This window comes from Gadus chalcogrammus, chromosome 8, assembly GCF_026213295.1.
Source record: "Gadus chalcogrammus isolate NIFS_2021 chromosome 8, NIFS_Gcha_1.0, whole genome shotgun sequence".
Classification (NCBI taxonomy): Eukaryota; Metazoa; Chordata; class Actinopteri; order Gadiformes; family Gadidae; genus Gadus; species Gadus chalcogrammus.
In genome coordinates this window covers 5,568,141-5,580,462 of record NC_079419.1, presented here as the reverse complement: position 1 = coordinate 5,580,462, position 12,322 = coordinate 5,568,141, and the positions used below count along the sequence as shown (strand labels likewise).

The 12,322-nt window shown below is 44.2% G+C and overlaps 2 protein-coding genes across 2 annotated transcripts; both read left to right on the top strand.

The window, feature by feature from the left end:
- Positions 1–1,057: 1,057 nt before the first annotated feature.
- On the top strand, positions 1,058–3,769 carry LOC130388244 (peroxynitrite isomerase THAP4-like). The gene is made up of 5 exons (XM_056597662.1): positions 1,058–1,177; positions 1,619–1,772; positions 2,186–2,295; positions 2,821–2,924; positions 3,216–3,769. Exons 1-5 carry the CDS (start codon positions 1,144–1,146, stop codon positions 3,330–3,332), a joined length of 519 nt encoding a protein of 172 aa, XP_056453637.1. The 5' UTR covers positions 1,058–1,143; the 3' UTR covers positions 3,333–3,769.
- A 3,012-nt stretch (positions 3,770–6,781) lies between these two features.
- LOC130388246 (peroxynitrite isomerase THAP4-like) lies at positions 6,782–9,414 on the top strand. Its single transcript, XM_056597664.1, has 5 exons — positions 6,782–6,879; positions 7,321–7,473; positions 7,889–7,998; positions 8,515–8,618; positions 8,906–9,414. Exons 2-5 carry the CDS (start codon positions 7,448–7,450, stop codon positions 9,020–9,022), a joined length of 357 nt encoding a protein of 118 aa, XP_056453639.1. The 5' UTR covers positions 6,782–6,879; positions 7,321–7,447; the 3' UTR covers positions 9,023–9,414.
- The last annotated feature ends 2,908 nt before the right edge of the window (positions 9,415–12,322 follow it).

The window sequence follows — 12,322 nt, the reverse complement described above, 5'->3', positions numbered from 1 at the left end:
CTTTGACCAATGGAAAGTTAGCATTGCTGTAAGAACTGTGGAGGAAATTAGCTGTGTGTTGAAAAATATGTTGAAATACAATTTATGATCAAAATAAAAATATGCAGAGCACTAGCAGTGCTTTTTTATTAATTTTGATATTATAAAAGCTGGGAATACATAATGTTGAATGAATACGGAACTGGAATACGAGACTGAATTCACATGTATTAATAACGAGTAACATTATTAAGCGGTGACTGCAGTCAGCGCTATACACTATATGAAACACGATACATGTACACACACCCACTGAATATATGACACAACTTGTATTAACAATACAATAATGACAAAGGTTGCAAGAAACGCGCTAAATTATTGGGTTGTAACCATTGCAAAAAAGCTTGCAATGGTTTATGGGATGAGTAGTTCCTCACTCGTTTGCAAAATCGATGTAAAAAAAAAAATGTAGGCCTACACAGACTTGTGTACCTTTGGCCGTTCTTCAGTTTTCCAAATTATCATTTGGCCCCGGATCAAACGTTTTATGGTCATGACTACCTTGATGAACGACTGGCTTGGTTCCAGGCTTAAAAGTCAGGAACGAAGGAATGTATGTCGAAGACAACGCTATGTATATGAAGCACGATACATGTACACACACCCACAGAATATATGACACAACTTGTATTAACAATACAATAAAGACAAAGGTTATAAGATGAAAGAAATGCGCTGAATTATTGGGTTGTAACGCTTGTAACCATTGCAAAAAAGCTTGCAATGGTTTATGGGATGAGTAGTTCCTCACTCGTTTGCAAAATATAATGTAGGCCTACACAGACTTGTGTACCTTTGGCCATTCTTCAATTTTCCAAATGGTCATTTGGCCCCGGATCAAACGTTTTATGGTCATGACTACCTTCATGAACGACTGGCTTGATTCCAGGCTTAAAACTCTTTATGTAACGATTTTACGAGAAGTCAAGGGGGAAAACGTATGGGAAGTTTACTTCCGGAACTAGATTTGTTCAAAAAGGGGGCGGTCACTGTTGCGCTCTATAAAAGCACGGGTTGATTGACTCCAGACGAGTCAAAGTCGGAAGTATTTGATCTTCATTGATTTTCTGCGTCAGTGCTCCTACCTGCTCCACCTTATCGATGGCTTCATTGGTGTGCCCGTTCTACCAGCCCGGTAAGAAGCCCAGCTATAAGCTACACTTCATAAGCATGACCTTTAATGTGCAAGTAAGTCCGTGTGTTCGACGAACGCTGCAACACCCCAATTCTTTTGAAACGTTGACGTTGTCGTATGAGATATATAGCTACTATAATGCTAGGCTGCATAGTTAAACAGCTTATGTGTTGGCCTTTTCGGGACCGTTCTTTAAAAACATTACCACGAGTGGTGTGGTGCATATATTTCTTTACAAACCATGTAGGTCTACGTAAGGGTCTTATTTAAATCCATGCCCTCAACCATGTTGCGCTACAACGTTTGTTTCCCTGGTGCTGCCTGCTTGTGTCCTCGGCCTGAAATGCTGACCTCTTGTGGACATTTAGCAAGCATGCATTTGGTAAATCTATACCTCCCGAAGTGCGTGTTATATTTCTGTTGTATGTTTTCCAACATTAGCTAAACTGGACAAAGCCGTCTCTTCTCTGGATTGGCTCCTGGGTAACTGGGAATCAGTCGAGCCCGGAAAGGGGTCCTACCCCAGCCTGAAGGACTTCCGCTACACGGAGGATCTTCACTTCGCCCAAATGGGACAGCCCATCATCAACTTTATGTGCGTGTGTTTTGTGCTCATTCAAAAACAACGCAGTAGGCCCACTGCATTTTCATAGGGTTCATTTTAGGACTTGCCCAGCTGTCATAAATAATAATAATTATGTCTTCTACTTTTATGTACCAAGTCAAGTGCTCAATGGGTATTCTCTGCACACGTTAAGTCTACCCTTTATTGGCCCTGGTATATCAAAATAGCAGACCCATAATTAGTGCTATGAGCAACACTTGCGGTTGTCCTATGACGACCATTTTTCTATTGCTCTTTTTGGTTTATTCAATTGACTGATTTTTCGTTTCATCTCTGGGCTTGTAAAAGCCCAGATGACTCCATTGTAGCATAAACCATGCGGAAGGGGAGTGGTGGGTAGCTATAGACGTCGGTCTAGGTTTCTGGGGTGCCTGTGTTCGCAGGTTCAATGCCTCCGATGCAGAGACGAAGAAGATACTTCACAGGGAGTGTGGCTTCATCCGAATGCAGACGGGCACCAACCGAGTGGCGTTCATCATCGCACAGAACTCGGGTACTTCACAACGTTCCTGATTCAGAATAATTGGCTCACATGCAATAGTGCACTCCACGTCAACATCACATGGAGGGAGTTTGACACCCATCCAAATATGTGTCGACCCTCTTTTGGAAAGATGCATGCATCTGACTTTCTTTTGTCAGTAGTTTTGGGCTTAAAGGTGTGAGGGTGACAAGCCATTAACAGCTGTTTGAAAATCTGTGTTTTTAGTGGCATAACAAGTGGGCGTGTCCACCTAGCTGTATGATTGATGGATAAGCAACATTTGCTACTGTCCACTGGGTAGGCTGGCGGACTGATCTATCCAGCACAAATCTAGGTGGACACTCCCACTTGGGATGTCACTAAAACACAGGGAAAGGCAGCTTTTCAAACGGCTCGTAATGGCCATTCACCCACACCAGGTGGCAGTATATCACCCCTTTTAATCCAAAATCTCAGCTAGGCCTCCAAGACTTGGTGAACGGTGACTGTTGTATCTATTGTGTACACTTTCTTCAGCTGAGACTCTGTGTGCAGGACTGGTGGAGGTTGAGGAGGGGGAGCTGGTTGGAAAGAAGCTGAGCCTACATACACAAGCTCTGGCCAGGCCATCGTTTGCCAAGGAGCCCCACGTCAAGGAGGTATGGCCGCAGTGTGGACTGTCTCTAACGAGCCATAAATTGACCCATGTGACTCTGGCTTGTGTCGGATGGCATTATATAGCTGCGTTTGAGCTTTCTGTATGACTCTGTCTTAAAAGAAACCTTGAACCATACCTATTCAGCTTGGCATTCTCAATCCATTCTATATATTTTTCTTCATGTTCATTGTATTAAGCCCCTTGTATTGAAATTCTTCACAAAAGGCGATGCATAGAGTTTGATTTAATCTTATCTGTAGGGTTTCATTAATTATAAAAAAAAAATCCTCAGGTCTCCAGAGTGTTCCAGCTCCAACCAGACGGGAAGCTGGAGCAGACGCTTTCCATGTCAACGGACAAGCAGCCAATGACGCAGCATCTGCACGTCACCTACAGTCGCTTGGCTTGAAGCAGATTGGTTCTAAAAGGAACGCCACCTTCTGTGTTGGTGCTAAACAAGAAAAAGACCTGGTCTGTAATTTATGTAGCCGGTAATGGAAGATCATGCAACATTATTCCAACCTCAAAACGTTGCTTTGCACATTTGTTTATGGGTCATGACCAGGGATTAAGGAGAACAGTTCATGCACTATTGGATGGTTTGTTGTTCATGTATAAACATGTTTCAAGACTTATATTCATTTTGCATGTAAATTGCATTTCGCTGTTCCCTTGGCTGCCATACGGTTCAACACGTCGTGAACAGAATGTATTTAAAGTAGTGTTTTGAATTTCTATGGTTTGGTGTTCTTTGCAATCAAATAAAATATTTGCTCAACACCTGTGGGGTTTATATGGTCCAATTTCAAGCGGTGAACTTTGGACACAAGTGCAGTCATTATTCGGGTGCTTTACGAAGTGATGAAACTCGCTGCATTGCGGATGTGGAGCTTGTTCAAAATTTGATCTTGACCTTTTCTCAAGGGAGGTTAATGCAGCCCAGTGACAGTCCTTACACATGAAGCATAATAAGATGATTGTATATCTAATTCCATGAAGCACAAAATATGATCAGCGCACAGACCTCCCAAGGCCCGGCTTAATGGTGTTCCTGAATCCTCGGACGCCAGCCTTCCGAGTTGCACTTGACGTAATTTCCGGTCTCGACGCATTCATTGCGTTCCTGTTCGTCTTTGTCAGGAATTTGGCTAGTCGTTGGGTATAATAGCCTCTATAGGGAACAGCCTGAAAATAACACGACTTGACATTGTATTACACGCACAGCAAGGCCATGCAATGTATAAATTGACCGGAATAAAGTAGCTATGTAATCAAGCGTGAGAGCATTTAAAATGACCAACGTGGTTCAAATACTAAAAGAAATCTCTTCACTGGCGCAGCCATTTTGTTGAGAGCTTCTTCACTGCTCTCGGTCTGCTCTCAGATTTCCGAAAGATGAAGACAAAAGAGGGCGTGCCTCCGAGAAATGCCGCAAGAAAGCTGGGGGATCTGTGAATTTCGACTCGGAAGTCTGGCGTCCGAGGATTGAGGAACAAACCATAAGTATAAGTGAGCCAATAGAGCTCGACAGTGTGATTGCGGAATTAAAAAAAAATCAATTCAGTCTCCGTACCACGGGCAGTTATATTGTTAATCGATGGCATATGCTCCTGCAGAAGCCACAAGTTAGAGCCGAAAACACAGGTTTTACGAAAAACATTTTATTCCTGATGTCTTTGAAACCACACTTCCCAAATACAGAGCCATCTGACTTTCTGATTCATGTGGAGGCAACATGCCCCGCTCTACGTGTGTCCACTACGTGTCCTACATGTCCATGAGATACATGGGCCTCATCACTGGAGGAGACTGTCATCATCAATGGCCCTGTGACAACGCTGAGCTCATCACATATTCTCAAGATGCCAAAACAAGCATGACTACACTGGCACCGGCAGTCAATGTCTACGCAAACACACACACAGACACAGACATATACACACACACACACACACACACACACACACACACACACACACACACACACACACACACACACACACACACACACTGTTGCGTTTTCTCGAAGAAAGTTGTCCAATCCCGGGTTGCTTTAAACTCACTTCATTTATTATAAAGTCGTCGGCATGTTTCGGCATGGTAACTGAAGCTATACGGAGGGAATTGTAGCTAAAGAGTGGAACACGTGTGAGAGATAATAACTCTGGCTACTACGGGACATGGGCAAAGGCCCATTGTCCCCTCGCGGGGTGTCGCTGCAAATCTCTGATCTATGGGCCACGGGCAGAGGCCCGTGACCCTGCGCGCGTGTGGTTATTAATCTCTGGTCTCTTCACACTGGGTGCACAGGTAAGAGACCGCCAAGTGGGCGTAGCCGGGGTGACGTAATGACTTCGGCTTCTTCGTATATATAAAAGTGCTGCTATCTGTGGCTGGAGCAGCCTCCAATAAGGTATTGCTCCCCTTGTGGCTATGTATAGTATTTACGGCTTATATGTTTGGTCCCGCTTCATTTTGGACTATGTGTGGGTAGCTTAGATTCTTAAAATACGTAACAACACACACACACACACACACACACACACACACACACACACACACACACACACACACACACACACACAACACACACACACACACACACACACACACACACACACACACACACACACACACACATACACAACATGCATTCCAGAAATACACTTAAACCCAAACAATCCTATAGGGTTACGACTGATGATTGCTGGAGCTCGCTTTTACCAGGAAACGTTTACTGCACCAGCGAAAGTCAAATGGTTGATGACTGCTGCCACTGAACTCGATAGCTTACCACAGCAACCAACCCTTTGACTGATGGAAATTTAGAATTGCTGTAAGAACTGTAGAGGAAATTAGCTGTGTGTTGAAAAATATGTTGAAATCGAATTTATGATCAAAATAAAAATATGCAGAGCACTAGCAGTGCTTTTTTAGTAACTTTGATATTATAAAAGCTGGGAATACATAATGTTGAATGAATACGGAACTGGAATACGAGACTGAATTCACATGTATTAATAACGAGTAACATTATTAAGCGGTGACTGCAGTCAGCGCTATGACACAACTTGTATTGACAATACAATAATGACAAAGGTTGCAAGAAACGCGCTAAATTATTGGGTTGTAACTTGTAACCATTGCAAAAAAGCTTGCAATGGTTTATGGGATGAGTAGTTCCTCACTCGTTTGCAAAATATAATGTAGGCCTACACAGACTTGTGTACCTTTGGCCATTCTTCAGTTTTCCAAATTATCATTTGGCCCCGGATCAAACGTTTTATGGTCATGACTACCTTGATGAACGACTGGCTTGGTTCCAGGCTTAAATTCCAGGCTTAAAAGTCAGGAACGAAGGAATGTATGTCGAAGACAACGCTATACACTATATGAAACACGATAGGGCCTACATGTACACACACCCACAGAATATATGACACAACTTGTATTAACAATACAATAAAGACAAAGGTTATAAGATGAAAGAAATGCGCTGAATTATTGGGTTGTAACACTTGTAACCATTGCAAAAAAGCTTGCAATGGTTTATGGGATGAGTAGTTCCTCACTCGTTTGCAAAATATAATGTAGGCCTACACAGACTTGGGTACCTTTGGCCATTCTTCAATTTTCCAAATGGTCATTTGGCCCCGGATCAAACGTTTTATGGTCATGACTACCTTCATGAACGACTGGCTTGATTCCAGGCTTAAAACTCTTTATGTAACGATTTTACGAGAAGTCAAGGGGGAAAACGTATGGGAAGTTTACTTCCGGAACTAGATTTGATCAAAAAGGGGGCGGTCACTGTTGCGCTCTATAAAAGCACGGGTTGACTGACTCCAGCCGAGTCAAAGTCGGAAGTATTTGATCTTCATTGATTTTCTGCGTCAGTGCTCCTACCGGCTCCACCTTATCGATGGCTTCATTGGTGTGCCCGTTCTACCAGCCCGGTAAGAAGACCAGCTATAAGCTACACTTCATAAGCATGACCTTTAATGTGTATGCACAAGTAGGTCCGTGTGTTCGACGAACGCTGCAACACCCGAATTCTTTTGAAACGTTGTCGTAAGAGATATATAGCTACTATAATGCTAGGCTGCATAGTTAAACAGCTAATGTGTTGGCCTTTTCGGGACCGTTCTTTAAAAACATTACCACGAGTGGTGTGGTGCATATATTTCTTTACAAACCATGTAGGTCTACGTAAGGGTCTTATTTAAATCCATGCCCTCAACCATGTTGCGCTGCAACGTTTGTTTCCCTGGTGCTGCCTGCTTGTGTCCTCGGCCTCAAATGCTGACCTCTTGTGGACATTTAGCAAGCATGCATTTGGTAAATCTATACCTCCCGAAGTGCGTGTTATATTTCTGTTGTATGTTTTCCAACATTAGCTAAACTGGACAAGCCGTCTCTTCTCTGGATTGGCTCCTGGGTAACTGGGAATCAGTCGAGCCCGGAAAGGGGTCCTACCCCAGCCTGAAGGACTTCCGCTACACGGAGGATCTTCACTTCGCCCAAATGGGACAGCCCATCATCAACTTTATGTGCGTGTGTTTTGTGCTCATTCAAAAACAACGCAGTAGGCCCACTGCATTTTCATAGGGTTCATTTTAGGACTTGCACAGCTGTCATAAATAATAATAATTAAGTCTGCTACTTTTATGTACCAAGTCAAGTGCTCAATGGGTATTCTCTGCACACGTTAAGTCTACCCTTTATTGGCCCTGGTATATCAAAATAGCAGACCCATAATTAGTTGCTATGAGCAACACTTGCGGTTGTCCTATGACGACCATTTTTCTATTGCTCTTTTTGGTTTATTCAATTGACTGATTTTTCGTTTCATCTCTGGGCTTGTAAAAGCCCAGATGACTCCATTGTAGCATAAACCATGCGGAAGGGGAGTGGTGGGTATACTATAGACGTCGGTCTAGGTTTCTGTGGCGCCTGTGTTCGCAGGTTCAATGCCTCCGATGCAGAGACGAAGAAGATACTTCACAGGGAGTGTGGCTTCATCCGAATGCAGACGGGCACCAACCGAGTGGCGTTCATCATCGCACAGAACTCGGGTACTTCACAACGTTCCTGATTCAGAATAATTGGCTCGCATGCAATAGTGCACTCCACGTCAACATCACATGGAGGGAGTTTGACACCCATCCAAATATGTGTCGACCCTCTTTTGGAAAGATGCATGCATCTGACTTTCTTTTGTCAGTCGTTTTGGGCTTAAAGGTGTGAGGGTGACAAGCCATTAACAGCTGTTTGAAAATCGGTGTTTTTAGTGGCATAACAAGGGGGCGTGTCCACCTAGCTGTATGATTGATGGATAAGCAACATTTGCTACTGGGTAGGCTGGCGGACTGATCTATCCAGCACAAATCTAGGTGGACACTCCCACTTGGGATGTCACTAAAACACAGGAAAAGGCAGCTTTTCAAACGGCCCGTAATGGCCATTCACCCACACCAGGTGGCAGTCTATCACCCCTTTTAATCCAAAATCTCGGCTAGGCCTCCAAGACTTGGTGAACGGTGACTGTTGTATCTATTGTGTACATGCTTCAGCTGAGAGTCTGTGTGCAGGACTGGTGGAGGTTGAGGAGGGGGAGCTGGTGGGAAAGAAGCTGAGCCTACATACACAAGCTCTGGCCAGGCCATCGTTTGCCAAGGAGCCCCACGTCAAGGAGGTATGGCCGCAGTGTGGACTGTCTCTAACGAGCCATAAATTGACCCATGTGACTCTGGCTTGTGTCGGATGGCATTGTATAGCTGCGTTTGAGCTTTCTGTATGACTGTCTTAAAAGAAACCTTGAACCATACCTATTCAGCTTGGCATTCTCAATCCATTCTATATATTTTTCTTCATGTTCATTGTATTAAGCCCCTTGTATTGCAATTTTTCACAAAAGGCGATGCATAGTTTGATTTAATCTTACCAGTAGGGTTTCATTAATTATAAAAAAAAAATCCTCAGGTCTCCAGAGTGTTCCAGCTCCAACCAGACGGGAAGCTGGAGCAGACGCTTTCCATGTCAACGGACAAGCAGCCAATGACGCAGCATCTGCACGTCACCTACAGTCGCTTGGCTTGAAGCAGATTGGTTCTAAAAGGAACGCCACCTTCTGTGTTGGTGCTAAACAAGAAAAAGACCTGGTCTGTAATTTATGTGGCCGGAAGAACATGCAACATTATTCCAACCTCAAAACGTTGCTTTGCACATTTGTTTATGGGTCATGACCAGGGATTAAGGAGAACAGTTCATGCACTATTGGATGGTTTGTTGTTCATGTATAAACATGTTTCAAGACTTCAATTCATTTTGCATGTAAATTGCATTTGGCTGTTCCCTTGGCTGCCATACGGTTCAACACGTGAACAGAATGTATTTAAAGTAGTGTATTGAATTTCTATGGTTTGGTGTTCTTTGCAATCAAATAAAATATTTGCTCAACACCTGTGGGGTTTATATGGTCCAATTTCAAGCGGTGAACTTTGGACACAAGTGCAGTCATTATTCGGGTGCTTTACAAAGTGATGAAACTCGCTGCATTGCGGATGTGGAGCTTGTTCAAAATTTGATCTTGACCTTTTCTCAAGGGAGGTTAATACAGCCCAGTGACAGTCCTTACACATGAAGCACAATAAGATGTTTGTATATCTAATTCCATGAAGTACAAAATATGATCAGCGCACAGACCTCCCAAGGCCCGGCTTAATGGTGTTCCTGAATCCTCGGACGCCAGCCTTCCGAGTTGCACTTGACGTAATTTCCGGTCTCGAAGCATTCATTGCGTTCCTGTTCGTCTTTGTCAGGAATTTGGCTAGTCGTTGGGTATAATAGCCTCTATAGGGAACAGCCCGAAAACAACACGACTTGACATTGTATTACACGCACAGCAAGACCATGCAATGTATAAATTGACCGGAATAAAGTAGCTATGTAATCAAGCGTGAGAGCATTTAAAATGACCCAACGTGGTTCAAATACTAAAAGAAATCTCTTCACTGGCGCAGCCATTTTGTTGAGAGCTTCATCACTGCTCTCGGTTTGCTCAGGTTTCCGAAAGATGAAGACAAGAGGGCATGCCTCCGAGAAATGCCGCAAGAAAGCTGGGGGATCTGCGAATTTCGACTCGGTCTGGCGTCCGAGGATTGAGGAACAAACCATAAGTATAAGTGAGCCAATAGAGCTCGACAGTGTGATTCCGGTGAATAGGCATACATGTACAAACACACACCTTCAGTCAGAGAGCAATTCTTCTCAAAAAACAAACAAACATCACATCTGTTGTATTTTTTACTAACGGTACGGTCCTATTTCACTACCTGAATCATTGTTGAGCTATGCTAAACTTAGACCACTAAATCTCCTAGTGAACTGATCACCGTGTCTTCTATCCTAAGGCCTCAGCTGCCCTACATCGTCCACTGGGCTCTTGGCTGGCAGGGTGCTCATGGGGTTTTCGGAGACCCCTTTCAGTGAACCCCCCTGGGTTTGTTTTGGAGCTCTCTGTCTCTGTGTGGTACTCTGTATTCCACACTTCTTCATGGGCAGCCCCTAACAGAGGCCTCCAGGGGTCCATGGTGACAATGCAATGATGCAAGTCAAACCACTCAGCTTTACAAGTTTGTGTGCGAGTTTGTGTGTGTGTGTGTCTGTGCGCGTGCGTGTGTGTCTGTGTGTGCGTGTGTACATGTGTACGCGTGTGTGTGTCCCTGGGTGTCTGTGTGTGTGTATGAGTGTGTGATACAGCCAAGACTGCTCTGTTCTCCGCCACAACAAAAAGCCTTGCATGTGGATGTCAGGGTATGAACTGATATGATGGATTGGAGTGCATGTGGAGGTCTAGCATCAACTGTGTAAGGTCAACAAAAGGTAACGCTTCTACAGAAAGCATTAAGGCCCAAAAGGCATGTTGGTGGAAGAAGGGTTGGCTCTTTACCACATGGAGAGTATATCGGAGGAACAGGGGCCTTGGGGAAAGGGAAGTCTAAAAAGATAGTGTGAGTGTGTGCTTGTTTTTGTGTGTCCGTCAGCTATTGACACATGCTTCCTTTCAGTACATCCAAATGCCAGGGTGGATGTGACACATGTGTTCGAGAGCTTCTCTGCTCCATTGTGGCACGAACTCCTTCTCAGGCTCAATAATTGATGGCCCCTGAACTCCGAGCCTACGTCACGTCGCTTTATATAGAGTGCCCTCCTTGCCCCGCTTGGCTGAATTATAGAAGTATGTTCCCTGCCGTGGTGGTGCTCCTTCAATTTACAAATTGGTATGACGTTTGGTTCGATCGCATGTCTATGCTTTGTCTTTTTGTACAAAACAGGTGATATTTATATTGATTTTGAGTCGGGCTATGCTGCAAGTCACTGCAATACACTTCTGAAACAACCTTACACTCTGAGTACGCTCTGAGTGAGAACACAGCTTTCCTCTGATTCTGCATGACAAGATATGTATATTTAAAATAAAAATTGACTTAAAAATAGCATCGGTGCTTCTTTTTACCCGGTTCCCTGTCCCTGTGTCGGTCATACCGCTGCAGCTTGGACTGTGTGTTTGCACTGTGGAGAGGAGGACAGTGGAGAGTACTTCTTACAATGTGACACCAACTGCAGCAAAAATTCCCAGCAAACTCCCAAAACCAAAGGGCATCTGTTAATCTTGCACAGTGCCTTTTCCCCCTTCTCTTTTATTCTTTTTTTCCCCCGTTTAGTGTAAAGGAGGGTTGGGGGCGACAGTTGCTCAGGAGGTAGAGCGGGTTGACTTGCAACCAGGAGGTTGCTAGTTCAATCTCCGGCTCCTCCTCGAGTGTCGAGGTGTCCCCGAGGAAGGCACCTAACCCTAACTGCTCCCGAAGAGCTGGCTGACCGCATGTGTGCATGAATGGGGGAATGTTAGGCAATATTTTAAAGCGCTTTGGCTGGTCACCGGTTAGAAAAAAGCACTGTATAACTAGGGTTGTTGGTCTGGACTCCAGCAGTGGTGTATGTTATAGCAGATCTTCTGGGCGGAGACAGCAATAGTGGCTGGGCCGGAAACCAGAAACCACACAGGGTTGAGAGGGGTTGTTTCATGCTTCGTTATGGAGCTCTTCTGCAGAAAGAAAACTCATTTGCGTAAGTGGATGAGGCTTCCAGAAGGGCAGTTTAATAAGTGTGTTTTTACAGTTGCCAGTCTACACAGTGTTGATGAGGAGCCGGTGGCAGTAGTGAGGGGACAAGATGGATGGTGATAGGGTTAGTGAATAAGTGAATGAAGAGATTCATGGTGATAAGGTTAGTGAGTAAGTGAATGAAGAGATTCATGATGATAGAGTTAGGGTTAGTGAATAAGTGAATGAGGAGATTCATGGTGATAAGGTTAGTGAGTAAGTGAATGAAGAGATT